The 26,221-nt window shown below is 46.7% G+C and overlaps 1 protein-coding gene across 2 annotated transcripts in view; it reads left to right on the top strand.

The window, feature by feature from the left end:
- Positions 1–26,221, top strand: part of PLB1 (phospholipase B1) — a 150,034-nt gene that overhangs the window by 20,446 nt on the left and 103,367 nt on the right. The window contains exons 2-12 of one of the 2 annotated variants that reach the window (XM_077959806.1): positions 1,591–1,652; positions 3,185–3,257; positions 4,420–4,478; positions 9,921–9,961; positions 10,555–10,598; positions 13,959–14,058; positions 14,379–14,430; positions 16,724–16,810; positions 23,158–23,220; positions 23,938–24,017; positions 25,738–25,813. In XM_077959806.1, the coding sequence (XP_077815932.1) occupies positions 1,591–1,652; positions 3,185–3,257; positions 4,420–4,478; positions 9,921–9,961; positions 10,555–10,598; positions 13,959–14,058; positions 14,379–14,430; positions 16,724–16,810; positions 23,158–23,220; positions 23,938–24,017; positions 25,738–25,813 (737 nt within the window). Of the gene's footprint in view, positions 1–1,590; positions 1,653–3,184; positions 3,258–4,419; positions 4,479–9,920; positions 9,962–10,554; positions 10,599–13,958; positions 14,059–14,378; positions 14,431–16,723; positions 16,811–23,124; positions 23,221–23,937; positions 24,018–25,737; positions 25,814–26,221 lie in introns of both variants that reach the window. The other variant, XM_077959805.1, reaches the window with a different exon arrangement.

Here is a 26,221-nt window from a genome sequence, read left to right as displayed (position 1 = left end):
CATCCCACTCCCCCTGGAGTGATGATTACCTTAAAATCATCTTTTCAGAGACTGGTCACAGCTTCCTGTTGCTCATGGACTAGCCTGGCATTTGTGGCTCCCCAGCCCAGCTACCATCTGTCTGTGCAGCCTCATCCCCCCTGCCCACCACTTCCCTGGCCTCCAGTTACCCCTATGCCAGCCTTTTCCAGCATTTTGTGCTTGTCCATACCTCTATGCCTTCCCGTCATGTGGCCCTTTCTGCCCAGAAAGCTTGCTTCTGGGAATTTCAAAGGAATCGCTGAGATCTGGAGGCAGATTCCAGTCATCATTCCTTGTGCAAGCTCTAACGTGGAAATCGGTGCCTGATCTCACAGGGAGCATAGAATGGAAATATACTGTTGCTCCTCATGAAACTCTAGATAAATTATTTTCAGGGTCAAAAAAGTAAAGCTGCAGAAGAAGGCTGTGGTGGAAAAGAAATCAAGCCCTCTTGCCCAAGTCAGAATTCCTTTTGGCATTGCTAATGTTGTTTGGGGGTTTTTGTATCGCATGTCCTTATAAGGAGTATGTACCCTAGGCAGGCATTGGGTGGGGAGAAGTCAGAGGAAGTAAGGTACACTGACCTCTGATTAAATCTCATTATCATTGATGTATCATGTAGCTATTGAAATAAGCATCACAATTATATAACAACATTAAAAATGCTCATGATACGTCAAAGGAAGTTTGCAGGATACAAATTTGCATGCACACAAATTATAACTGAATACAACATGTGCCTGATTATGGTCATGAAAAAAATGAACAAACAAAATCACTTTTGATTGTAAGAGTAGTAGCATTGTGGGTGTTTTCTTCCCCTTTTTAAATTTAGGGTGCTGTTCATTTAAAACTACTATAGTTTGTGTAGTTAAAAAACATGGAAAAACTTATCTACGTGTACACTTAAAATGAATTTAATTTATTGTAAGTCAATTATACTTTTAAAAAGTAAAAAATAGTAAATGTTTTTAAAGACTGGCCAAAAGTAAGCTGGGAGAAGGTCAGTATCTTTGCCATCTCCCTACCTGCCTTTTCTTCCCCTCATTCCTCACGTTCAGCAAGACCCCTCAATACAGCCCCTATCCAGGTACTTAGTACAGTCATGGCTGCTAGGAGTCCTGTGATTAGCTCTTCTCCTAAGATCACATTACCCTTCAAACTCTTTTATAACATCTTTGCCTTCCCTGCTTTGTCTTGAATCTGCAACAACAATAACTATTTGTCTGACATTACTTTCTTTGCGGGTTCTACCCTTTGCTAAGGAGCCCAAAAAGCAATCTGTGATAATGTGCTTGGGCATGGTGTAATGTTATTGCCGACCCCTCCCAGGTAACACTTTTGCTTTTTAACCTGGGGATTCTGCCCTAAATGTTTGTGTTAATGGAAGCACGGTGTCCCACCCAATGGAGGGGATAGCTGGACAAACAGAATCTGGGCTTCCCTAACACAAGGGCCATTACTGAGCTGGGCACATAGATATGGCTGGGAGGAAGGGCATGAAAGCTACAAATTTGGGTGGGAGTTAATTCCAGCTAAATAACTTGAACTATTTCTGCCTTCTTTCAGGGACCCCTCAGATCCATACCTCTCTTGGAAAGAATACACTGGAAGGGCAGCTATGGCCAGAGGTAAGGGCTTTGCCTGGTGGGAGGTACGTGTATGTGGAGGGGAGAGGGAAGATTTTCCTTATAGTGGGTAAACCCAAGTTTTGGTGCAAGTTGGCAGGCCCCTTCCTGAGGCCTTGAGGGAATGGGCTGGATGAACCGCTTCCCCCATGGACAGCCGGGGTGTCCAGCAGAGTGTGTGTGTCCTGGAATTTGGAGCTTATCATCCCTGCAGACTGAATGGGCGGTTCCCAGAAGTGTCCAGAAGGAGTTATAAATGGGCTTGTTATCTCCGTGAACCTTGAAGCAGATGTTGGGAGTTATCTGAGGGAATCTGGGTGAGGTCTTCCCAGAACATCCATAAGATAAGGGCTGAGAGTAAATGCTGTGGTTTCTTACTGTAATCAGTACTTCAAGAGAAACTGTGTCTTCTTGTGATGTCAGATGTCCTCAGTCACCTCATTTACTGCATGTTTTTCCCTGTTGGAGTATTTCCCCCCTTCCATTCTCAATTTTTTGGGGAAAAGACACAATCTCCCTTCCCAGAGCCTTCCATGGTATTCACAAAAGCAGAAGCTGCCCCAGACTCAGTACCAGCAGCTGAGGAGGTCCAGGAGGTCTTGAGGACCTGAGCCCTGGTCACCAAGTCCTTCCTCCAGGCTCAGGACACTGGTAGGGATGTGAGAGTCTCTCAGTTTCAAATGTACCCAGTTTTTGGCAACAAATAAACATAATGCCTCATATACTTACTTTTGTATAAGTTATCAAATTAAAAAATGAAAAGTAGATAAATGTAGCATGGAATATAAAATATAGCATGGGATTGATTGTTTTTTCTTGTTTTAGTCAAGGTATCCTAAGTCTTTTCTTAATTACTTCTTTTCACTGGTAAAATATACACAAAAGTTATCATTTTAACCATGTTTGAGCGCACAATTCAGTAGCATTAAGTACTTTACATTACTGTGCCACCATCACCACCATCCGTTTCTAGAATGTTCTTTTTTTTTTTTTTTTTTTGAGACAGAGACTTGCTCTGTTTGTTGCCCAGGCTAGAGGGCAGTGGCATGATCTCAGCTCGTGGCAACCTTCGCCTCCCGGGTTCAAGCGATTCTTGTGCCTCAGCCTTCCAAGTAACTGGGATTATAGGCACACACCACCACTAATTTTTGTATTTTGTATTTTTAGTAGAGACGAGATTTCACCATGTTAGCCAGGCTGGTCTCAAACTCCTGATCTCAAGTGATCCTCCTGCCTCAGCCTCTGTGCCCGGCCCCATTTCCAGAACTTTCTCATTCTTCTTCATCATCTTTCTTCCCTCTCTACTCCAGTGTTCTGAGACATCCTTGCCACCTGTTAAAGTCATTGTCAATAGAGTTATGTCCCCTTTTACCAGATGAACTGGGTATGGGGTTAGGAGAAAATGACTATGGGCAATTGTTGTTTCTAGATTTTGAGCCCAGATAGAATGAGCACATGATCATTTCTATACCAAGTTTTCAGGATCTGCAATATTTCTATACAAGGCAGTTGATGTTTCTGATGTTTGTTTTCAGTTGCAGACCCTGAATAATTCTCCATTCCCATGCAACCTAAATAAATTAGGAGTGAATATGCCTTCTGAATCAGGTATGTGACCCTTGGCCATAAGCAGGACAAGCCTGGCATCTTCTCTCTGAAGTGGCCAGCAGAGGCTCTAACCCTATTCCTCTTGTACCTGTTGGCCCTTCAAGTCCCCCTCTTCCTTATCCTCAATCCCTGTGTGACAGATGAGTTCCCAGTCATCTGTCATAATTCCACAGTGGCTTGCTTGGATGAGAGTAATCTCCAGGATCTTGCCTTCCTGTGGGTGGATGGTGTTGTGGGAACTCTGAGTTACAGCTTGGCCACTCATGTGGCTTCTCTATTCTTGTAATGTAGCCCAGCGGCAGCTCTGGACCTTTTTCCCCCGCAATGGGCTGGTTTGTCTAATGACCCGGATGCTATGAATTCTCTTGAGTGGGCCTTCTTCCCTGGCTTTATCACATTGAGAGGCTGCATTACAGACCATATTTAATAGATTTATGTTTGTACTATTCTGCCTTTACTGGGGTTTCCATTTAAGCATGCTATTCTTACTGTTATATAAGGACTTCAGGTTGAAAAAGAAATTGATGCACTTTTAAGGAAATGTCATCTTTAGGTGGCTTACATGTAAATGATCAATAACATGACCAGGGATTATGATCAGTGATTTCTGATCAGGGAGACTTAATTGCTAAAAATGCCAGTGACTCAAGTGGGTCCAGGAGACTTCCTTGTATGGCATTTGCATACAGCTTGCATCTGGTGTGGATATGTGTTCATAGGCTTTGAATGCTATTCTCTGGTAATCTTCAAGCTAAAGTGATCCTTTTGGTAACCAGGTGGTTTTAATCTTAATGTCTTGTCCTCTCATTCATGGTGACCCAGAAATGCACGGCTATGGCACAGAAGGAAGTGAGAGGCAGAATGGGGTCCAGGTGAGGGGAAAATGAGGGCCATGAGTGACTTTCCATGGGTCACCTGTTTGGACAGCTCAAGTCCAGTTAACAGGGTGGCTCCCAGAAAGGAGCAAGTGTCTTTCTGGCAGGATTCCTAGGGTTCCCAGGCCCTGCGTGGTCTTTGGCATTCCACTTCCATGGCCAACAGACTGGACCTCCGCAGCTGTCCAGGGCTGGGGGATGTGAGTCTCCTCTCCCATATGGTATCCTTGGCCGACATCATGGGGAATGTAGATCTAACCTTCCTATATGGGTTCTTGTCTCCACAGTTCACTCTCTGAAGCCTTCTGATATTAAATTTGTGGCAGCCATTGGCAATCTGGAGATTGTGAGTATTTGAAGTAGCTTGGGGCAGGAGACAGAGTTTGGTACTGATGATCCTCTGAATGGGCTCCTGGTAACTGGGCAGAACGTTTCATTTTGGAAGAGTACATGTGAACTGGATAAATCCAGGAGGTTGAATCTTTATTTTTTACTTTATTTTATTCTATTTTATTTTATTTTTTTTTTTTGAGACAGAGTCTCACTCTGTCGCCCAGGCTGGAGTGTAATGGCGCAACCTTGGCTGACCACAACCTCTGTCTACCGAGTTCAAGTGATTCTCCTGCCTCAGCCTCCCGAGTAGCTGGGATTATAGGCATGCGCCACCACGCCCAGCTAATTTTGTATTTTTAGTAGAGATGGCATTTCTCCATATTGGTCAAGCTGGTCTTGAACTCCCAACCTCAGGTAATCTGCCCACCTTCGCCTCCCAAAGTGCTGGGATTACAGGCGTGAGCCACCGCGCCCAGCAGAATCTTTTTATTTTTTTACAATCAAAGGAATGCCTCTCTTTACATCAAGGTGAGGAAACTTTTGGAGTTTCCCATTAATAAATTAAATCCATTAATACATTAAATCAAAGATCACACAGAATTTTAAAAGTAATCTTTTAAATTTTTAAAGAAATTTTCTTACCTGCTTTGTAAATTTTTAAAAATACATTGATCTTTGTAAATAACTTTTTAAATTTTGTTTGCAATTGTGGTAAATACATAGAACACAAAATTTACTATCTGTAAGTGTATAGTTCACTAGTGTTAAATATATTCACGTTATTGTACAACTGATCCCCAGAACTTTTTCATTTTGTGAAAGTGAAACATTCTACCCATGAAATAACATCTCATTCTCCTCTTCTCAGAGCCCCTGGCAACTACTATTCTACTTTCCTTCTCTGTTTTGGCAGCTCTAGGTACCTCATATAAGTGAAATTGGCCAGGTGTGGTGGCTCATACGTGTAATCCCAGAACTTTGGGAGGCTGAAGTGGGCAAATCACTTGAGGTCAGGAGTTTGGAACCAGCCTGGTCAACATGGTGAAACCCCATCTTTACTAAAAATACAAAAAAATTAGCCAGGCATGGTGGTGGGCACCTGTAATCCCAGCTACTTAGGAGGCTGAGCCAGGAGAATTACTTAAATCCAGGAGGCAGAGGTTGCAGTGAGCTGAGATCATACCATTGCACTCCAGCCTGGGCAACAAGAGCAAAACTCCATCTAAAAAAAAAAAAAAAATGAAATCATATACTTATGTTTCATATAAGTGAAATCATACAGTATTTGTCTTTTTGTCACTGGCTTCACTTAGCATAATGTCCTCAGGGTTCATCCATATGCCAGATTTCCCTTCCTTTCTTAAGGATGAATGATGTTTCCATGTACATCTGTATCGGATTTCGTTTATTCGTTCATCTGTCAGTGGACCCTTGGGTTGCTTTCACCTCTTGGCTATTGCAAACAATGCTGCTGTGAACTTGTGTGTACAAATATCTGTGCGAGTCCCTGCTTTCACTTCTTTTGGATATATACATCCAGACGTGGGATTGCTGGACCATACAGTAATTCTATTTTTTAAACTTTTTGAGAAATCACCACACTATTTTCCATAGTGACTGCACTATTTTGCATTCCCAGCAACTGTGCACAAGGGTTCTCATTTCTCCACATCCTCACCAATGCCTATTTTCTGGGGTTAGTTGGCTGTGGTTGGTTGGTTTTTAATAGTAGGCATCCTAATGGGTATGAGGTGATGTCTCATGGTGGTTTGGATTTGCATTTCCCTGATGATTAGTATGTTGAGCATCTTTTCATATGTTTGTTGTTAATAAATTCTAAGTGGTATATTTTATATGGTCAAATAAGGGAGAAAGAAAGAAAAAGAAATAGACAAAAAGAGAAAAGGATGAACAGAGAAAGAAGGATCTGGAGAGAAGAAGGTTGGAGAGCAGAGGAGAATGTCAACATTGCCCCACAGCCCCTCTCCTGGTCTTAGCAAAGCTCCACAGCCTTACTGCCCTCAATCTTGGCAGCCCCAGCTGGACAGAGCACTTCCTTATCAGTCTCCACCCTGCCCAGAGCCCTACTGTGCCTCCCACGCCTGAACCAGGATACTCTCCTTGCTCCCCCAGAGTCCCCTTCCTCACTCCCCCTCCCATGATTCCTTCCCAGCATACTCCACTATCCCTGCAGCAGCCTGCACTCCCTGCAACCTCTGGCTCTTCCCCTTGTAGCTGCAAACCCCAGCCCACCACTCCATGCACAATGCCCATCCACTCAATGTTCCCAGAGACCCTGGACCTGTCTTCCACCTTCCCTTCTTCTCAAATAACCAGTTGCTATCTCTCTGGAACTTGCCTTGGACTCCCTGCCTAGACAGTGCTGGCCTCACCACATTCATCGATGCCACCTCTGGTTGAGCACTGGATAAAGCTGGCCAGACCCAGAACCTTTCCCTGATCACAGTTGTAAATGGGCGGGGAGGGGGAATGGGCATAGCAGGAAGAAGGGTGAGGAGATGGTGGTGTGTAGAGGTATAGACTGAACCTTAGGAAACCAACCATGGGCCCACTGGAAGCAGGCAGAGCTCCCCACGTGCATTCTTTTTTTATCGATGCTGGTGGTTTTTAAATTGCACTTGTGACTGTGGTGTTGGTCAGGGTGAGGGTGGAGGGTTACCCTTGATAAGAGAGGTGAAATCAGACATGGAAATAAGTGAGAGAAGAGGTTCCGTGTACTAGATAGCAGGCTGACTGCTACACCTGTGTGTCTGCACACACTGATATTTACATGCCAGAGCTCCAGATATGGAACACACTTGCCACAGGACTCTCGGGTCCTTCTGCCCGGCGCAGGGAAATCTCCACCCAGCCCCGGTCTCTAACTTTAAGCCCATCAGCCCGTGCACCCCTTGGTCTCATCTCGGAAAGAGCTCTTTGTCCATGAATTATTCAGGGCTGGCAGTTCCTGCTGTCACTCGGCTCCCGCTTCTCGGGAGCACGGCTCCATCAGGATGATCTCCCAGCCCCAGGATCATTGTCTGTGCACTGACGGGTGCCTCCACCTTCAGGATAAAACCTGAAAGCACAATTCCTTGCAAGCCTTTTTCCTTTGTCTGTCCTGAGGGAGCGCTGGCCATCGCGAACTTACCTGGGATGTGTATTTTAAAAGCTAAACCAGGGCAAAATAATGGAAGACAGTGAATTTAAACAGAAAAAAATCCGTAGTGCTGACACCTCTGCTTTGAGTGCCTGGAGCGTTCTGTAACCAAGGTATAAGCCCTTCTTTGGGAATATGACTAGCACTTGCTTAATTGCTATAGACCCCCTTTTCCTTGTAGAACTTCAAAAATCAGTTACGTAAATGTTTGTAGAAGTTCTGCAATAACACTTGTGACACATGTTCAATATAAGAAAAAACAAAACAGATGTACACACAGTAGAAGACCCTGTTCACATCTTTAATTCCTCTACCTCAAACACACACTCGTGCACACACATATATACATTCTCATTCATTCTCCAACGTACAGCAATACATAGGGAAACAGGGTATATATAAAACCTAAATCGGATCATACTGCAATATCCTATCTTGCCAAGGAGGTTACAATTCACTCTATCAAATTCCTTGAGGGTAGAACCTGTGTGTTACTTAGCTTTGCAGCCCGAGGGTCACAGTAACTGCCATAAGGCAGGCATTCAGCAAACAAACTGTGTGAAGGGAAGGTGCTGGGAGTGGGCACAATGGGGACGTGGAGTTTGCTGGGTTAGCCGCAGCCTCACCTCTCTGTGGCTGCCCTCTGAGCCTTTCCCCCAACCCCCTCTCCTGGCCTCTTTCCTCTTATTCTCTCCTCTTTCCTCCCAACATCTCTCTTTACCACCCTCTCCTCCAATCAAGTTCATCTAGCGGGGAGGGGTGATCTATCAATTAATTACCAGAAACAAATTGATGGTCCTAAGTGATGCTTTGTCTTTAATGGAATCAGCTGCCAACATTGAAATCAGACTTCAAATAAATATTCACATTTCCAGCTCCTCTTGAAAAATGACTCTTGTTGGGGGGTGCCCCCTTTGCTTGGGCTCAGGCTGTCCAGTTTGCCACAGCCCCAGAAGGCCTGCTCCCCTTATTACCTAACCTGTCGGGTGTCTTTTTAAATAATCCCTGACTTCCATCTTAGTGTGATTTTTGTTTGTCTCCTTGGGAGATTTAGCTTCTCTGTCTTATTGAGGAGCAAAGGACGCTGTCTCCAATTGGTGAGATTTCCCGGTCAGCCTGCTCTGCCTGGAGAGCTGCAGAGACCTGACCCAGATCTATAGGCGGGTGCTCGATGTGGCTGGGTGGTCAGGACAGATGGACCATTTAGAGGGAAGTGGTGCAGGCTGGAGTAGGTGATGCGGTGTAGCTGTCTGCCTGTCACCACCACACCCAGAGATACTGTCTTCTAGGAATTTTGAGAGAGAAAATTCACATCAGAAACTGAAAGTAATACAACCAAGGAGAGCTAAGATTTGTGAATGTTTTACGTGTCCTGGGCACGATTCCAAGCTTTCTGGGAGCTTGCGAAAGGCCTTGATTCCCAGGCGAGTTACCACGGTCTCAAATCTCCTCCTAGACTTAGGATCTTCAGCAGAGGGCTCAAGTCCTGTGTTGCCCAGCATTTTTACCAAGGGGGAAATCGGAAACTTACCTTGTTCATTCCAAACATATGAATTCAACATATATTTGTTGAATACTTACAACATGCCCAGGCACTGTTCTAGGTCCAAGCATCATAGTCAAGTACAAAATGGACACATTCCTGCCTTCATGGCTCTTATGTCCAGTGGGGGGAGAGTTAAATAAACTCTTGATTTTGAAGGGTCATAATAAAACAATCCTTTGTTTCTATGGAGACAGTTAATGACTTTAGGGGGCATTGAAATCTAAGCGGAGGAAAACCTTTCACACCTTCTACCCCTCCAAGGTCTGACAAACATGCTGCAGAGGGAGCCAAGCATTTTTCCTCCCTGCAGAAGGAGCTTCATCTTTCTCTGTAGGTTCTCTCTCTCTCTCTCTTTTTTTTTTCTTTTTGAGACAGGGTCTCATTCTATGGCCCAGGCTGGAGTGCAATGGCGCCATCTTGGTTCACTGCAAACTCTGCCTCCCGAGTTCAAGCGATTCAGCCTCCCGAGTAGCTGGGGTTACAGGCGCATGCCACCACACCTGGCTAGTTTTTGTATTTTTTAGTAGAGATGGGGTTTTGTCATATTGGCCAGTCTGGTCTTGAACTCCTGACCTCAAGTGATCCTCCTGCCCAAAGTGTTGGGATTACAGGCGTGAGCCATGGAGCCTGGGCTTGTAGGTTCCCTCTTATTGGTAGGAGGGGGAGTTCTGACCGGCAGCTTGGGGTCTAACTAGAAGAGGCTCTGCCACCTCCCTTGGCTGGGTGTTAACACTGGGTATCTTTTCCAGCCTCCAGACCCAGGGACGGGTGATCTGGAGAAGCAAGAATGGTAACTATCCTGAAAACAGAACAGAAAGGAGCCCCAGAAAGGGAGATGCTCCCATCTAATCTTGCCTTATTGATGGGAAAGATTGAGGGCCAGGGAGGCTCAGTGCCTTGCTCAAGGCTGCCCTCTGAGAAGGTGGCAGAAAAGCTCCCAGAAGCCAGCATCCTGCCTCCTGGTCGAACCCTTCCTCTGCCTGAGAACCCCAGTGGGTCCTTGGGGTGAATGAGGAGAAGTGGGAAAGGCTAATAGAGGGAGTTCTTGTTTCTCCCCACAAGCGCTCTCTGCTCTGTGCTTGGGGAACCATGCAGGATTGGGGCCAGGCTCAGTCTCATTCTACCCTGGGGTCTGCTTCCCCTTCCAGCTTCAGGCCAGATGAGAGCAGGTTGGAGGAGCGGAGGAGGGTCCAGAGAGCTGTTTTCCCCATTTTGGCTACTCCGTGGCCACTTGAGGTGTGCCTTTAACCCCCGGGAGGATAATCCCAAAACCAGAGCAAGACTAGGCCGAAGACTGCTATGAAATAGACCACAACCAAGGGGAAGGGCTGTTGGCAGGTGACAAACACAGCCTGACACTCACATGTCTGCTTCGACCTGCAGGACTGAAGAAAGGCCACAGCAGGTGTGCATGGAAGTGATGACAGGTGAGTTCTGGTTTTCATGGCCAGATTTCAGAGTGCCTCTCTCCCTCCCAACAAGCAGCATCCTCTCTAATAAAGAGAATGGACTCCACCAGTCACTTTGTCACTGGAGCCCAGGAGAAAGGAGAGGGTGTTCTGAGAGGACAGATAAGGAAGCCAGGATATGAAAAGTCACATACCCTGAATGGGGGGGGGGGGGGGTGTGAGAAATGTATCCAGGGTCTCTGGGCAAACAGAAGCCAGTGGGTATTGGGTTAAGATTGGGGAACCTAGGAGAGGGATTAGGGGCCAGCTGGAATGGGTATCTGGGCCAGAATCCTGAGGTTCCTGCCCACCCAGACCCAGGGCTAGACTTCATCCAGGGAAAATGCCCGTGGTTCACTCCTCCCACCCAAGGAGAGGACCCAGCCGAATTTTCAGTCTGTTTTATCCTGTAATATTTCCCTTGCTTGTAAAATACAAGACTTCAGTTGGGTTCAGGCAAGCGAAATGAAAAAATAAAAGTCAACTAGAATCCCCTATCTAGAGATAATTATCGTTAGCATTTTGGCCTTTTGATTTACATATGTGCTTGTGAATATACTATCATAATTTAGTTTTTAAAAAATGTAATATCAGAGATTCCTTATGATTCTATTAAGTCATCCTGAAGTTCAGTCCTTTAGTGGCAGCTGGGTCAGCCTAGTGGGATGTTAGTCTCCTATGCTTGGTGCTCATAAATCAAGAATAAGGGGAACTACTTTGCCGTCCATATTAGAGCGAGAAGACATAGATTACAATGCAAGCGCTCCGCTGAGCTGATGCTCCCGGAGAGTAACGAACAAGTGAGGCAGCTAGTGCCCTGTCAGTTCAGCCAGTGAATTGAAAGGAGGGGCCTATGAATTGTTAGGTTCCCTGGGAAGCATAGGGATGAACAGGATGCTGGCCCTACCTTCAGAACTCGTGGTCCAGCAGGGAAGGTTGGGCTTGGCGGTTCAGCCCTCCCGGATCTGATTGACAGGTGAGAGGATGTTGGTGGCCAAAGCAGTAGGCAGGAGGATCCCCTTGGAGAGAATCAAAGGGTTCTGAAAGAGGAGGCCCACTACCAACTCCGTGGCTATCACAGCTGTGCCTAGACTTGGCCCTGTTTGTCTTTAAGGAAAAAAGAAGCGGCATGTTTGAGGGGTGTCTGGGAAGATGGGATATAGTTTAGACCCTCAAGCCGCAAATACAGATGCTGCTTTGCCTAGTTTCTCAATTCATCTCAATTTTTCCTCCCAATTTGCCCTGCAACAAGTCTTAGTGCCCCTCTCTAAGCAGAGCGGCCAGGAGTCCCAGCTGGTCAGAGGTCCTGCAGAAAGCAGGTGTGAGGGCAGATCTCGCTTCTGAAGCCCTCCAAGGCAGGCCTTACTCCAGCATACTCAATGGGGAAGGAGGAAGGAGTGGAGACCACAGCTACAAGCTCCAGCTGGGTGGCTGAGCCAGCAGGAGGAGCAGGTCTTCCCAGAAGAAAGTGCTCTAGGGACATCCAGGCCTGTGCTGTGCAGTGTGGGTTGGGGCTGGCTCAGACTCAGCCCACCTGACCATCAATCTCAGAACTTTAGAGGCCTCCTGACCTTTGAGATCTCCAAACGTAGCCATGCCCTCGCCCACTATGGCCATTTTGCAGGTAGGAAAGCCAAGTGTCAGGGAGGTAAATGGACTTTCCTGAGGCTATGTGCTCAGTAAGTGGCACGGTCCCTGTGCACCCAGGTGGTCCAACCCCACGGGCTGTGCCCTTTGTTCTCACCCTAGTGCTGCCAGGGAACTCGGAGGCAGCAAGGACAGACCAAGTACAGCAGACTTAAAACAAAATGACCAACAAATTTACAGATGCAAAGTCATGTTTGATCACAGAGCACTGACACAGGTACCTTTCTTTCAGAAAGCAATCTCTTTCAGACCTACCACCAAATATTTGTGTTTTGTCATTGATCCTTACAGACTATCTTCAGATGAGGGAGCAAGAGTACCCCTCACCCATGTACATGTTCATGCTGTCCCGATAAACCTGAACCCAGCTCAGAACTTTCCCTGCTTTCCCACCACAGGCGGAAATGGGTTTCTTTGTAAGCCAATCCGGGGTTAGAGAATGAAGTTCATTATTTTGGGTTAAGGATGGGGAAAACGGAATCACACACGAGTTAGCAGGCTGCCCAAGGTTGCAAAGCTGAGTGACCAGTCCCCTGACTTCCAGGCCAGTTCTCCCACCCCCACCCTGCCTGCTGCCTGCACAATGTCAGCCTCCTTCACAGGGAGCCCCTTTAATGCCACCTTCTGGATCCTGCTCCCATGAAGCCCTGAGGCGCTTCTGGATGGGGCGAAAAGAAAGGGGAGTCGGGTGGAGGAGTGGAGGCCTCTCCCTCCCATGACACTGTCTCCCTGCTCTGCCCTCTTCCCTCTCAGGAGCAAGACACAACTGCTCCTGACAGCACTATTTTTAGCGGTCCTCTGGCTGTCAGCTCTGGGACGTGTTCTCTGCATGTTCCCTGGAGCTTTCCCACCCTGCTGTCACTCTCAGGAGGAGGGAGGGGGGCTGGAAGGCAGCCTGAGTCCCTGTCCCAGCATCACTTGCTCTAATGAGGCAGTAGCACATGACAGTGAAAAGCCTCGGTGTCCCAGAACTCTGGTTCAAACCCCAGCAACCTCAGTTAACTGTGAGACCCTGGCCAGCTCGCTTGATTTTTCTGTCTCAGTTTCCCTTTCTCTAACTTGGAGATCATATTGCCATGTGTTTGTTACTGAGGATTAAGTGAGATAACGCATGTAAAGTGCTTAGCACTGGGCCTGGCCTAGCACTTCACAGATGTTCATTTTTAGCTCCTTCACTTCCAGAGGACTGCTCCAGAGGTACAGATAGCCTCACAGAGGCTACAGGGGTGGCCCCCCAGGCAGGGTGTGAGGAAGGACCATGCCTTGGAATAGGGGTGGCAACCCTGGCAGCTCACTCTAGAGGAAGGGGGTCAGTCTTTTTTTTTTTTAATTATTATTTTTGAAATGGGGTCTTGCTCTGTTGCCCAGGCTAGAGTGCAGTGGCACAAACACAGCTCACTGCAGTCTTGACCTCCTGGACTCAAGCGATCCTCCTGCCTCAGCTACCCAAGTGGCTATGACCACAGGTGAGCATCACCACACCCGGCTAATTTCTGTCTTCATAGAGACAGCGTTTTGCTATGTTGCCCTGACTGGTCTCAAACTATTGGGCTCAAGTGATCCTCCTGCCTCAGCCTCCCAAAGTACTGAGATTATAGGCATGAGCCACCACTCCCGACAGTAGGTAGGTCAGTCTTTAGAGGTGACCTTCAGCTGGTGAAGGCCAGGGCCTCAAACCAGTTCTCTCTTTAGTCCTTTCAGACATCATCAGACATTTCAATCCTTCCGTTCCAATGCCCGTGTGCCACACTGGAAAGACAGTGGTACCCCACGATGGTGCCGATGGTGCTGAGTAAGTTCCCTTTCCGTCTCTCTCTGGGGTATGTATTCCTGCTGGTCTCAACATATAGGCGGGAAGATTTGGGGGGCTGGCAAAGTCAAAGAGGCTTAAAAATAGAAGTATTTAAGTCAAAGCCCAAATGCCCCCTCCAGCTGATTTCAGTCTGCCTGATGAACCTCATTTTGAAAAGTAGGTCAGTGCCCACTCTTCAGAAGCCAGGGGTGGGTCAAGCTCAGAGACTGGCACCTGAGCTATGGCAAGGGGCAAGCTTCCAGCCCTTGACAAAATAACATTTAGCTGATTTTCCTCTCTGTTTCCCTCCCTCTGCCCAGAGACTTGTGGATTCAGGCTGAAGAACTGGTGAGAAACATGAAAGAGAACCTGGTAAGCATCCATCCAACTCTGGCATGGCTGGGCTGCCTGGGTTTGCTGCAAGGCGGGCAGATCAAAGTGATAATGGCCCTGGTACCATTTTACCATGAACTCAGCAACCAGTGTGGCCTGGATTCTTTAAAAAATGTCTTTGCCATTCTCTGGTGGTCATTAAAGGAAAGGACCAATTCTTTTTCATTGTTAATTTGTATCCATCTCTTTATTTATTTATTTTGAGACCAGTTATGAGACTGGCTAATTTTTATATTTTTGGTAGAGACGGGGTTTTGCCACGTTGCCCAGGCTGATCTCAAACTCCTGGGCTCAAGCAATCTGCCTGCCTCGGCCTCCTAAAGTGCTGAGATTACAGGGTGAGTCATAATGCTCAGCCAAAAGGACCAATCCTGTTCAGAATGGTTTTCCGTGTGGTCCTGCTGAAAGTCAACAGATGGACTAAACGACTTCTCCCAAAGGGAGGTGGTGGCTAGCTTCAGTTCCAGGTGAGACTGGTTTGAGTTTGAGTCTTGAATTCTCTGCCTATTAACTGTATGATGTTGGGTAAGGCACTTACCTCCGTAAACCTCAGTTTTCCTGTTTATGAAATGGGATGATAAAAGAGCTGCAGTGTAGGGTTTTGGGAGCATTAAATGAGATATTGAATGTGCCTGGCACAGACTCAATACATAATATAAAAGCCTGTAGCTTGCATTGTTATTGTAGTGGTGATTGCTGTTACTAATAATTACCATATTAATTTTAGTTCTTAGGGTGGAGGCCTCTGTCACATACATACTGGGAGCCTTGGTACCACTCTCCTAACAGTTCTTAAACTATTTACTCAATAACCTATGTAAGTTTGTAATAAGCATCCTTTGCTCTTTTGCACTGCCCTTATGGGCAAGTATCAAACCAAGGCAAGCCTTGCTAGCAAACTGTATCTAAGCACTGAGCCTGGACTGCTGGAACCAAGGGAAGCTGCTGTTTCAGCCAGCCATGCATACATTAAAGAGTTCAGGAAGTGAAGTAAAGGTCATTCCAAGGCATATGAGGACAGGGACTAGAGCAGGAGCTACACCATAAAGTTTGTTTTCCCAAACAGGAGAATTCCAGAATTTCTGAAATAATCATTATTCTGTAAAATAGAGAAGAGATCCTGCGTCTAACCCTGTAATTTTCCAGATGTGGAAACTGAAGTTCCCAGAAGTAATGTGACCTGTGCAAGTTCACACAGCTAGTTAGAGCCAAAACCTAAAGTGCCTGCTTCATAGTCCAGTGTTCCTCAACTACACCGTGCTGCCTCTTAAAAAACCAGTTTGTTTCCTGGTTACACAAGAAATGCATGTTCATTACTGAAAAAATCAGAAAACACAGATAAGCAAAAAGTAAAACCATCCTTAATCCTAATAACCCAAAGATAATTATAGTTAATAACTTGGTGTATATTACCTTCCATATTTTTTCCTAGCATATATATCTTTATGTATTTTATAAAACAGGGATGTTACTGGATAAAGATGCTTTTTTTTTTTTTTTTTTTTTTTTTAATGAGATGGAGTTTTGCTCTTGTTGTCCAGGCTGGAGTGCAATGGTGTGATCTCGGCTCACCGCAACTTCCACTTCCCAGGTTCAAGCGATTGTCCTGCCTCAGCCTCCCGAGTAGCTGGGATTACAGGCATGTGCTACCATGCCCGGCTAATTTTATATTTTTAGTAGAGATGGGGTTTCTCCATGTTGGTCAGGCTGGTCTCAAACTCCCAACCTCAGGTGATCCACCCACCTCGGCCTCCCAAAGTGCTGGGATTACAGGCGTGAACCACTGCACCCAGCCAAAGATACTTTTTATAACCTACTTTTCTCAATAGATTAGTTCCCATGATAATTACATTTTTCAGCATCATTTTAAAAGCTACATAGTGTTTCATTTCATGAGTATTCCACAGTTTACACAGCAATCCCCTGTTTGGGACATTTGTGTTGTTTCCAGTTTTTCCTTCTTATGCATAAGGCTTCATCATTGTAGCTGAATCATTCACGTATCCTTGTTTCCTTAAACTATCTTTGGGGAAATGAAATAATTAGATCAAAAGGTGTGTCTTTTAATTTAAAAAAAGTTTTGGATATATTTTATCAACCTAGAGCAGTTATACCACTTTAAACTCCTGCCATATACTACTATCGAAAAAAAATTCATACATGGGTTTTTCAGGGATGGATGTATGAAATGGAAAGACATGAAAACAAAGGCATTATTTTGGTTCAAGGTCTTGCCACAATCTCCTTTTCATGCTGTTGCCCTTTTCTTCAGCAACTTGATTTTCAGCTTGACTGGAAGCTCATCAATGTGTTCTTCAGTAATGCAAGCCAGTGTTACCTGTGCCCCTCTGCTCAACAGGTAAATGGCAGCCTTGGGGACTGAGGGATTGCAGATGCTGGGGATGAAGAGGGAGTGAACCAAACCTGCCTGATTACCTGATCCCCAGCTATCAGGGTGGGGCTAATGCCACCTATTTTAGAACATGGATGGATGGATGGATGGATGGGCAGACAGACAGTCAGATACTCAAAGAAACATGCTTGAACAGGCGTTTTGTGAGTTTTATTGCTTCAATTTTTTTATTGTGATAAAATACACATAAAGTTGACCATCTTAATCATTTTAAGTGTACAGTTTAGTGACATTAGATAATTCATAATGTTGTACATATGACATGCGTTCATAACTGTCACAAGGAACAGGTGTTTTTTACTTACCATCTCTCATATCAGGAAAAGGAAGTAGAGACAGATAAGTTGAGTCAACAGTCATTCCACAACTGAGAAAATTAGCGTTCTAGTTGGTTAAAAACTATCTTGCCTCTTAATTCTGATTTCATGTAAGTTCTGAATTTAAGAAATAAAGCAGGGTGCATACCATCCTCACTCCTTGGCCCATGAATTCTATTTGTAGTGGGAAGGCTGCTGTTTATTGAAGTAGACTGTGTCTTCCAAGTGCCTTGGCTTTTCTGGAAACAGGACATGAAACATGTGGTCTCATTTATTATTTATGTAGGTGAATATCTATGACTTAAGTCTTTACTGAAGATCATTCAGATTAGGATCAGTTGAAAGTGTAAGGGGTGGTTTAGAAATCTAAGCCATGGTAAAATAAATGGCACCTGGACTCTTCTTCAGGATCCTGAAGCCTGGCTGCTACCATGCTGGCCCTGCCACTTATGGGATCAGCTTGTCCTCTTCGCCACCCTCCAGGCCAGGGCACAGGCATGGTGGAGCTTCTGGAGGTGGTGTTTTCTTCTCTGTGCCTCTCTCCTACAATAGATACTCTTGCCTTCCTTCAAGTGCCCCACACTCCCACTAACTCCTGGCTCACCATCAGAACTCCCCTTCCTTTAGTAATGTCAAGCCTTGGGAGAATGTTGATGGAAATCCACCTTCCTGACTAGCTCTCATTGGCCAATATTCTTGCTGCCTTTCTGGGTTTCCAGCATATAGATAATGAAGATCTATTGTTCTAGTTTACCCTCTGTTTTCTACAGTGCCAAGTGAAATTTACATGCCTCGTTTGTTCTCTGCACAGCCCCCCTTTTTGATCATTATGCATTACTTCATGAATGTATGCATTCATGCATTGACATGTTCAAGCATTTAGACATTGGTGCATTCTTCTGTATACTCATTAATTCAGGACATTAACTCATGCATTTATGCAGTCATGCACTGAAGTGTTCAAACACTTAGACATTGCTGCATTCTTCCATGTATTCACTAATGGAATCATTCATCCATAAGTTATATTCATGTATAAATTCATTTTCTCATCTTACACACAGACACATGCTATTGTATTTGTGATTAGTTTGTTCATGCTAGCATTTTTTTAATGTATGAACCCATTTATGAATACTTAGACTCATTGATGATTTTCCATGTACTTTGTCTTGTGTTTAAACATTCCTACATAAATTCTTGCATGCTTTCATGTATTTATACCTTCAAGCATTCTCAAATACATGTTGTATTCTTGTGCACATGTATTCATCTACACATTTATTTGTATTTTTAGTTATGCAAGCAGTACACAAATATTTTCCTTCTAGAAACTAAAACATCAGTTAAAGCTAAAATACGTATCCTTTTGGCCACCTCCCTAATCCTCTCTCTCTTTTTCTTTGCAAACCTCTTACATATCTATAAATCTAAGCATTATTTTGCATGCATGTATGCATGAGAGAGATTTAATATAAATAGTGTTATATTGTGTGTACTACTGAAAACAATTTTTTTCACTAACCAAGTATTGTTGAAATCTAGTCATGTTGATACATATGGAATGAGTTTCTCTCTCTTACATGAGTATTTTGTTGTGTAATGTTACTACATTTTATTTCACCGTTTTCCTATACTGATGGCAATGTAGGTATTTCTAGTTTTTCACTATTATGAACAATGCTGCAATAAACAGTCTTGCTCATTTACTTGACTATGTGGAAGAGTTTTCCTAGATACAGTGATTTTTGTGGACTGAAGTACATTAGTGAGTCAAAAAATCAGTTTAAAGGATTGCAACCAACATTGTAAAAAAAAAAAAAGAATAAAATATTTGAGTTCATTGCATGTAGTGAGGTAAGTATTGGTTCATGAGATTTTTGCATCATTTCTATATGGATACTTGTACTGGATTGGCATGTGAAACGCATCTCACACCGTGGGTCAAGATAAAAACAATCTCAAGAGCCGGGTGCGGTGGTTCACGCCCGTAATCCCAGCACTTTGGGAAGCCGAGGTGGGTGGATCACAAGGTTAGGAGTTTAAGACCAGCCTGGCCAATATGGTGGAACCCTGTCTCTACTAAAAATACAAAAATTAGCCAGCCATGGCGGTGGGCACCTGTAATCCCAGCTACTTGGGAGGCTGAGGCAGGAGAATTGCTTGAACCCGGGAGGCAGAGGTGGCAGTGAGCCAAGATTGTGCCACTGTACTCCAACCTGCGTGACAGAGACTCCATCTCAAAAAAAAAAAAAAAAAAAAAAACAACAACAACAACAAGAAAAAAACAGTCTCAAGAAAAGCACCTGGAATAGATTCCTATGCCAGTCTTTAGGTGCACACATTCTGGATTTTAATAGGCTCTGCCTAATTGCCCTCCAAAGTGGCTGAACTCTCATATTTCCACTAATGGCAGTGAGCGCCTATTCTCTACAACCTTCCCAATGCTTGTTCTCAGACTTCATGATTTTTGTCAACATGAGAAATTCCTGCAAGATCTAGTCATATTGATTACATATGAATTGAGTTTATTTACACTTAGAAGCTAGCACTTTTTTTCCTTTTTTTTTTTTTTTTTTTGAGATGGAATTTACTCTGTCACCAGGCTGGAGTGCAGTGGCGCAATCTCTGCTTACTGCAATCTCCACCTGCCAGGTTCACGGCATTCTTCTGCCTCAGCCTCCCGAGTAGCTGGGACTACAGGTGCCCACCACCATGCCCAGCTAGTTTTTTTGTATTTTTTGGTAGAGATGGGGTTTCACCGTGTTAGCCAGAATGGTCCCGATCTCCTGACCTTGTGATCCGCCCACCTCGGCTTCCCAAACTGTTGGGATTACAGGCGTGAGCCACTGCGCCCGGCCAGCTCACACTTTTAATTGGTTCAAAACATGTGACAAAAGTAATCATGCCTCCTCATTTTTAAACAGCTGTAAACCAATAATTTGATGTCCATAAATTTAGCTAATTATAGCAACACCTGCCAGCATCAACTCAAATTCCCTCTTTATTCTATTTCTTTTTCCGTCTTGATTTTTCCTGTCGCACAAAAACCACCAAGGCTTTGATGCCTGGAATAAATCTCACCTCCACTTCCACTTCCCCCAGAGGCCCTATGGCTCCTAGGCCTGGCTCCTTTGGCCTCCTGGCCAGGCCCACTGGTGCTGCCCTTCTCACAGCCCAGACCCACACTCACCTCCTAGTGGTACCTCTGGCCACACTTCCCTGTTTAAGCTAATCCTATGGTATAGCTCAGCATCTTTGTTTGAGAAGTTCTTACGTGGCATTTTTATTTTTCTCAAAGCACATCTCAGGTATAAGCTCTCCCTTGGTGATTGTGAAAATGTGCTCTGTAGATGGCCAGGCATGGTGGCTCATGCCTGTAATCTCAGAACTTTGGGAGGCCAAGGCAGGTGGATCAATTGAGGTTAGGAGTTCGAGACCAGCCTGGCCAACGTGGTGAAACCCTGTCTCTACCAAAAATACAAAAATTAGCTGGGTGTGGTGGCGCATGCCTGTAGTCCCAGCTACTAGGGAGGCTGAGACAGGAGAATCACTTGAACCCAGGAAGTGGAGGCTGCAGTGAGCTGAGATCATGCCACTGCACTCCAGCCTGAGCAACAGAGTGAGACTCTGTCTTTAAAAAAAAAAAAAAAAATGCTCTGTAGAGACCCAGGGGCCACTGGAGATCCTTCCGTGGGCAAATGCTGAGGAAGTGGGCACTGGCTGCCACCTGACCTTACAGAGCAGGTGTCAAGGTTTTCCTAAAAGTTCCCACAAGAAAAACATGTTTTACCATTAAGAGGAAATGTTGAGCTACTGTCCTGCCCCAACTTAGGACCTGGAATTCTCTTCCCCTGTAGAGACCTTTGGGCTCCTTTAATGGGAAATAAATAAGGGCCTGTGTCCAGTTGTTCTTCAGGAGTTTCTTATGACCAAAGTCAGAGCGTCGAGTCAGGAATTATCCATTAGGTGTGACAATGGCTCTGAAGGCAGGTGCTTCGGAGGTGAATGATAACCTGGCTCACAGCAGTGACCTGAGGATGCTTTTTGTGTCTGGACACTTGCTTGCTGCTCTCTAGTTAAATTTAGCTTTATTCATGAGTAAGATTTTAAAAATCAGAGGAAAATGGAAAAAGAGCTGATGACAAGAAAGCAGACACATTTATCCCTTGCAAATGTCTCTAACTACAGGTGGCAGCCTTTTGGAGGGTGCACTGCTGTGGGAGTCAAGAAACCTAAACGTGTTTCTAGTTTTTGACTGAGTAATCCCATTCCTTGGTATAAACCCCGAGAAAATAATTTATTAGAAAGAGTTAAGTTGGGTCTCAGGCACATGTTTGATAATAGATGTTCTTCCAAACCAGGGGGCAAATGATACAAATGGAAATGTACCAGTTCATTTGAAGAAATCAGCTTTTTCCTGACTTTGGGTTCCAGGAATTTATTATGTGTGACCTTATAGAGAAGGGACATCTTATAGGAGCATAATGTGTTCTACTGAAAAACGGGGACAGCTGGTGTCCTGAGCGACAACCATGCAGTGCCTGGAATGACTGGGTGGGCCCCGGTTCCCTCTGCAGCTGCGAGCAAACACCTTGACCAGGGGTTTCTACAGCAAGAGTCACACTCTAGGGAGGGCCACGCAGGGTCCCCCGCCTCTCCAGGGACAGTGGATATGGTACAGATGGGCAGCGAGGGTGCCTCTAGACACAGTTCCCCCCGGGGTTTTCAGGAAAGCGAGGGTGATGTTTGATGTCACGGTCAGGGAGTGGCTCACTTAGGAGAAAACTAGACAGAAGGCGTTATGGTAACAGACCTGCTGAACTGGCCTCCCGGAAGCCAGCCTCACACCGAAACAGAGACAGCCGGTGAAGGGGCAGAGAGACAGGGACACTGCACTTCCTCCTGTGCGGTGCCAGCCCGGGTGATTGACAGCTGTCTCCAGAGTCACTGCCTGTGTCCCCTCCGGGAAACAGAACAGCTCCTTGGCCTTCCGTGTCTTCCTGTCTGAGCCAAGTTGCCTTAAGGGACAGCCAGTCCGCAGGCAGCTAGGAGTTTGTCTTGTGATTTTTATTATTTTTCACATTGAAAAGGTAAAGCAGGTGTGAGCCACTGTACCCAGCCTGTAATCCCAGCACTTTGGGAGGCTGAGGTAGATGAATCGTTTGAGATCAGAAGTTTGAGACCAGCCTGGCCAACGTGGTGAAACCCTGTCTCTACTAAAAATACAAAAATTAGCTGGGCATGGTGGTGGGCACCTGTAATCCCAGCTACTCAGGAGGTGGAGGTTGCACTGAGCCGAGATCACACCACTGCACTCCAACCTGGGCAAAAGAGCGAGACTCCATCTCAAAAAAAAAAAAAAAATGGTAAAGCAGGTCCATTTTTGAGGTGCTTCATTTGCTGATTTTCATTACCTGCAGGAAGGGGAGTGGTATTTGTGTTGGGTGGGTGGGAGATGTCTTTAACTCTTTCTCTAGGAACCCTTATCTTAGAGCAAGCACGGCAAGAGAAAGGCTGATAAAATAGGACCACGTAAAGGTTCCGAGGCCCCTCTGGGGCCTTAAATACAGGGTTAATTGTATTTCCCTGTTGGACCTGATTTTCTTCAGGAAAAAGCGATTCCTCAAGTCTTTGGGAGTAAGTCTCCCATCCCTCAGTGTGAGCTTCAGAATCACACCAGGTATTTCTGATCTTGCTCTGACTTTGAGTCTACCCTTTCCTGGTGGAACTTGTCAGCTAGGGGGAGTTCGGTTTTCCATGGTGGATGATGGGTTGGGGAGAAAACGGATGACAAAAGGAAGACAAAACTAGGAAGCTCTGGGAACTCTTATCTTCATTTGTGGAATGCCAGGTCTAGATGGGACCTTTGCCCGTGGTCTTGCCTGGCAGGGATGGGCCTGTCGTGAGTCTGGGTGGCCTCACCTCGTGGTCCTCCTGCAGGCACCCTCACTCAGCACAGTTCTCCTCTCACAGAACGGGCGTGTGGCGGGCAGCATGGACGAGCTGATGGGGGTGCTGGACTACCTGCAGCAGGAGGTGAGGCCGTGGCCCCAGGGCTCCCCTGAGGGCGGTGGGGCCTGTTTACGCTCATATGGCCTCCACCAGGGTGGGGAAATGGACTCCTGTGAGGGGGACTGGGACCCTTGGGAAAGGGGAAACTTTAGAGGACCCCATCTTCTCATCCTTTCAAATGAGAACATGGGCCAGGAGAGCGCACTCCACTCCTGCAAAGGAAACTTCTGAGAGAAACTCGACTCTTCCTTGAGTCCTCGGTGGCCCTGCTCTGCCCTAAGGCCACTCTCTAGCTGAGTCTGGGGCAAGGACGAGATGGAGGGGCCTGAGGACCTTCAAGACCTTTCTGCTCAGTGACTGTGACGCTGCTGCAGGGTCTGAGAATCGGCGGGGGGTTGCTGTGGCTCTGCCTTCTGCTTTGCTCCTCTGGAGGGCAGCTTTCCGCTGGAGGGGGCTGCAGGCCCATAGCCCCAGTGGTCTCGCTGCCCCGTGGACACTGGTGGGAGACTCCCCACCCACCGTGAGGGACAGAGAGTCCTGTTTCTGGATGGCACAGATGCAGGGCTGGCAGCGCGGACTGACCCCGACCAAACATCTCCCAAAGGATCATGCCAAGTTAATCAAGGGGAGGCCCATCACACTCAGCCACACCCCAGACGGGGCCCAAGCAGGAGTTCCAGAAAGCCCAGCAGTCATGGCGACTTGGCAAATACTCACGTTCCTCTCTCTGTGTCCTCCTAGGTCCCCAGAGCGTTTGTAAACCTGGTGGACCTCTCTGAGGTTGCAGAGGTCTCTCGTCGGTATCAGGGCACTTGGCTCAGGTAAAAGGGGAAGGGGAATGAGACGTGCATCTGTGACACGGCTCACGTGTGTGTCCTGTGGGGGCCCTTCATGTGCCTTAATCTATGAGGGACCCTAAAGAACAGAGGCCAAGGGAGGCTGAGAAACATGTGCAAGCTGACACCCGAGCGAGTGGCAGAGTCGGGGTGGGGCGGGCCCCCTGCCAAGCATTGTTTTGGGGACTGAGTCAAAGAATAAAATACTCGGTCTGGTTGATGTCGTGCCAGAGGCTCTCCTCCGTGCCAGAGTGATTTGAGAGTTCGCCTTGGCAAAACATTCATAAGCTAAGAAGTGTTACTTCTGGAAATTGGATAGAAAAACGTAGCCTAAATGTAGTTTAACTTAACAGAACTTGATTCCTATATATTTCTGAAAATGTTCATAGACTTTAAACTTTTTGGAGCCAAATCCTAAAAATTTTGGCTCTGGACCTAGAAAAGAAGTTCGTGTAGAAAAAGTCAGGGCAAGGGTGGTGGAGAAAAGGGTGCTGGAAAGGAGAGAAGGGGGTACTGAGGGGAAGGAGGGCTCTGAAGAGGACGCAAGACAGAGAAGGTACAGGGGAGGGAAAGGAGAATGGGATGTGGGTGTCTGGTGTGAAGAGCAATGAAGGGGGAGGAGGAAGACTGAGAGATGAAGAGGGAGAAAAAGCTTCCCTCTATCCCATACTTATCCACTAGGAAGAGCTTTTCTCCATCCCATATCCACCCCCCAGGAAAAGCTTCCCTCTATCCCATAGCCACCTCCCAGGGAGAGCTTCCCTCTATCCCATACCCACCCCCAAATCCATACCCACCCCCCAGGGAGAGCTTCCCTCCATTCCATACCCACCCCCCAGAGAGAGCTTTTCTCTATCCCATACCCACCCCCAAATCCATACCCACCCCCCCAGGGAGATTCCCTCCATCCCATACCTACCCCCTAACCCATACCCACCCCCCAGGGAGAGCTTCCCTCTATCCCATACCCACCCCCAAATCCATACCCACCCCCCAGGGAGATTCCCTCCATCCCATACCCACCCCCTAACCCATACCCACCCCCCAGGGAGAGCTTCCCTCCATCCCATACCCACCCCCCAACCCATACCTTACCCCCAGGGAGATTCCCTCCATCCCATAGCCACCCCCCAGGGAGAGCCTCCCTCCATCCCATACCTACCCCCCAGGGAGATTCCCTCCATCCCATACCTACCTCCCAGGGAGAGCTTCCCTCCATCCCATACCCACTCCCTAACCCATACCCACCCCCCAGGGGGATTCCCTCCATCGCATACCTACCCCCCAGGGAGAGCTTCCCTCCGTCCCATAGCCACCCCCAACCCATCCCCATCCCCCAGGGAGATTCCCTCCATCCCATAGCCACCCCCCAGGGAGAGCCTCCCTCCATCCCATACCTACCTCCCAGGGAGATTCCCTCCATCCCATACCTACCTCCCAGGGAGAGCTTCCCTCCATCCCATACCCACCCCCAAATCCATACCCACTCCCCAGGGAGAGCTTCCCTCCATCCCATACCCACCCCCAGGAAGGGACCACCCACCCTCTGTTCTTCCCAACATTTGTGTCCTCTAAGACTTAAGCTTCTTCGTCCCTACTCCTTAAGCAACTCCTAGGCCCCTTCTTCCATAACAGGCAGCCTGGATGCACCCCCTTCCCCCACACTGCCTCCCCTCTCCCATTCCTGGTGTGTTTCAACCTGCAGCCCTGCGCCAGAGCCCTGCAACTGCTCAGAGGAGACCTCCAGGCTGGCCAAGGTGGTGATGCAGTGGTCTTATCAGGTGAGCCCACCCTGGGAGCCCGGGCTGCTGGCTCACAGGGGTGGGGTGGTTGCCAAGGAGAACGGGACAATTAGTTGAGTTTGCTCATGTTAGGACATCTCCAGCTGAATTCAGGACTAAGTCAGGAGCAAAGACAGCTGCTCTTGCTTCACGTTGTGGTGGTGATTTCGGGATTCCTGCGTGTAAAATGGGGGCTACAGTACTGGTAGGGGTGCGAGTAGGGGGACAGTGGGGGCACTTTAGGCAAAAGGTAGTGAGGAACTTCAAAGATTCATTCTGGAATGCTTTTGGTCATCAGTGCCACTTGTAGTACCACATCTGGAGCGGGTGAACTGGTTCTGCCCAGTGTGTCTGTCCCCAGCCTACAGCCCAAAGGCAAACCAGGGCTCCTGAAGATGCACATTCCAG

Source organism: Macaca mulatta, chromosome 13 (genome assembly GCF_049350105.2).
Source record: "Macaca mulatta isolate MMU2019108-1 chromosome 13, T2T-MMU8v2.0, whole genome shotgun sequence".
NCBI classification, from domain to species: Eukaryota; Metazoa; Chordata; class Mammalia; order Primates; family Cercopithecidae; genus Macaca; species Macaca mulatta.
Note: the sequence above shows the minus strand (reverse complement) of the source record. Positions and strands in the feature narration are given on the sequence as shown.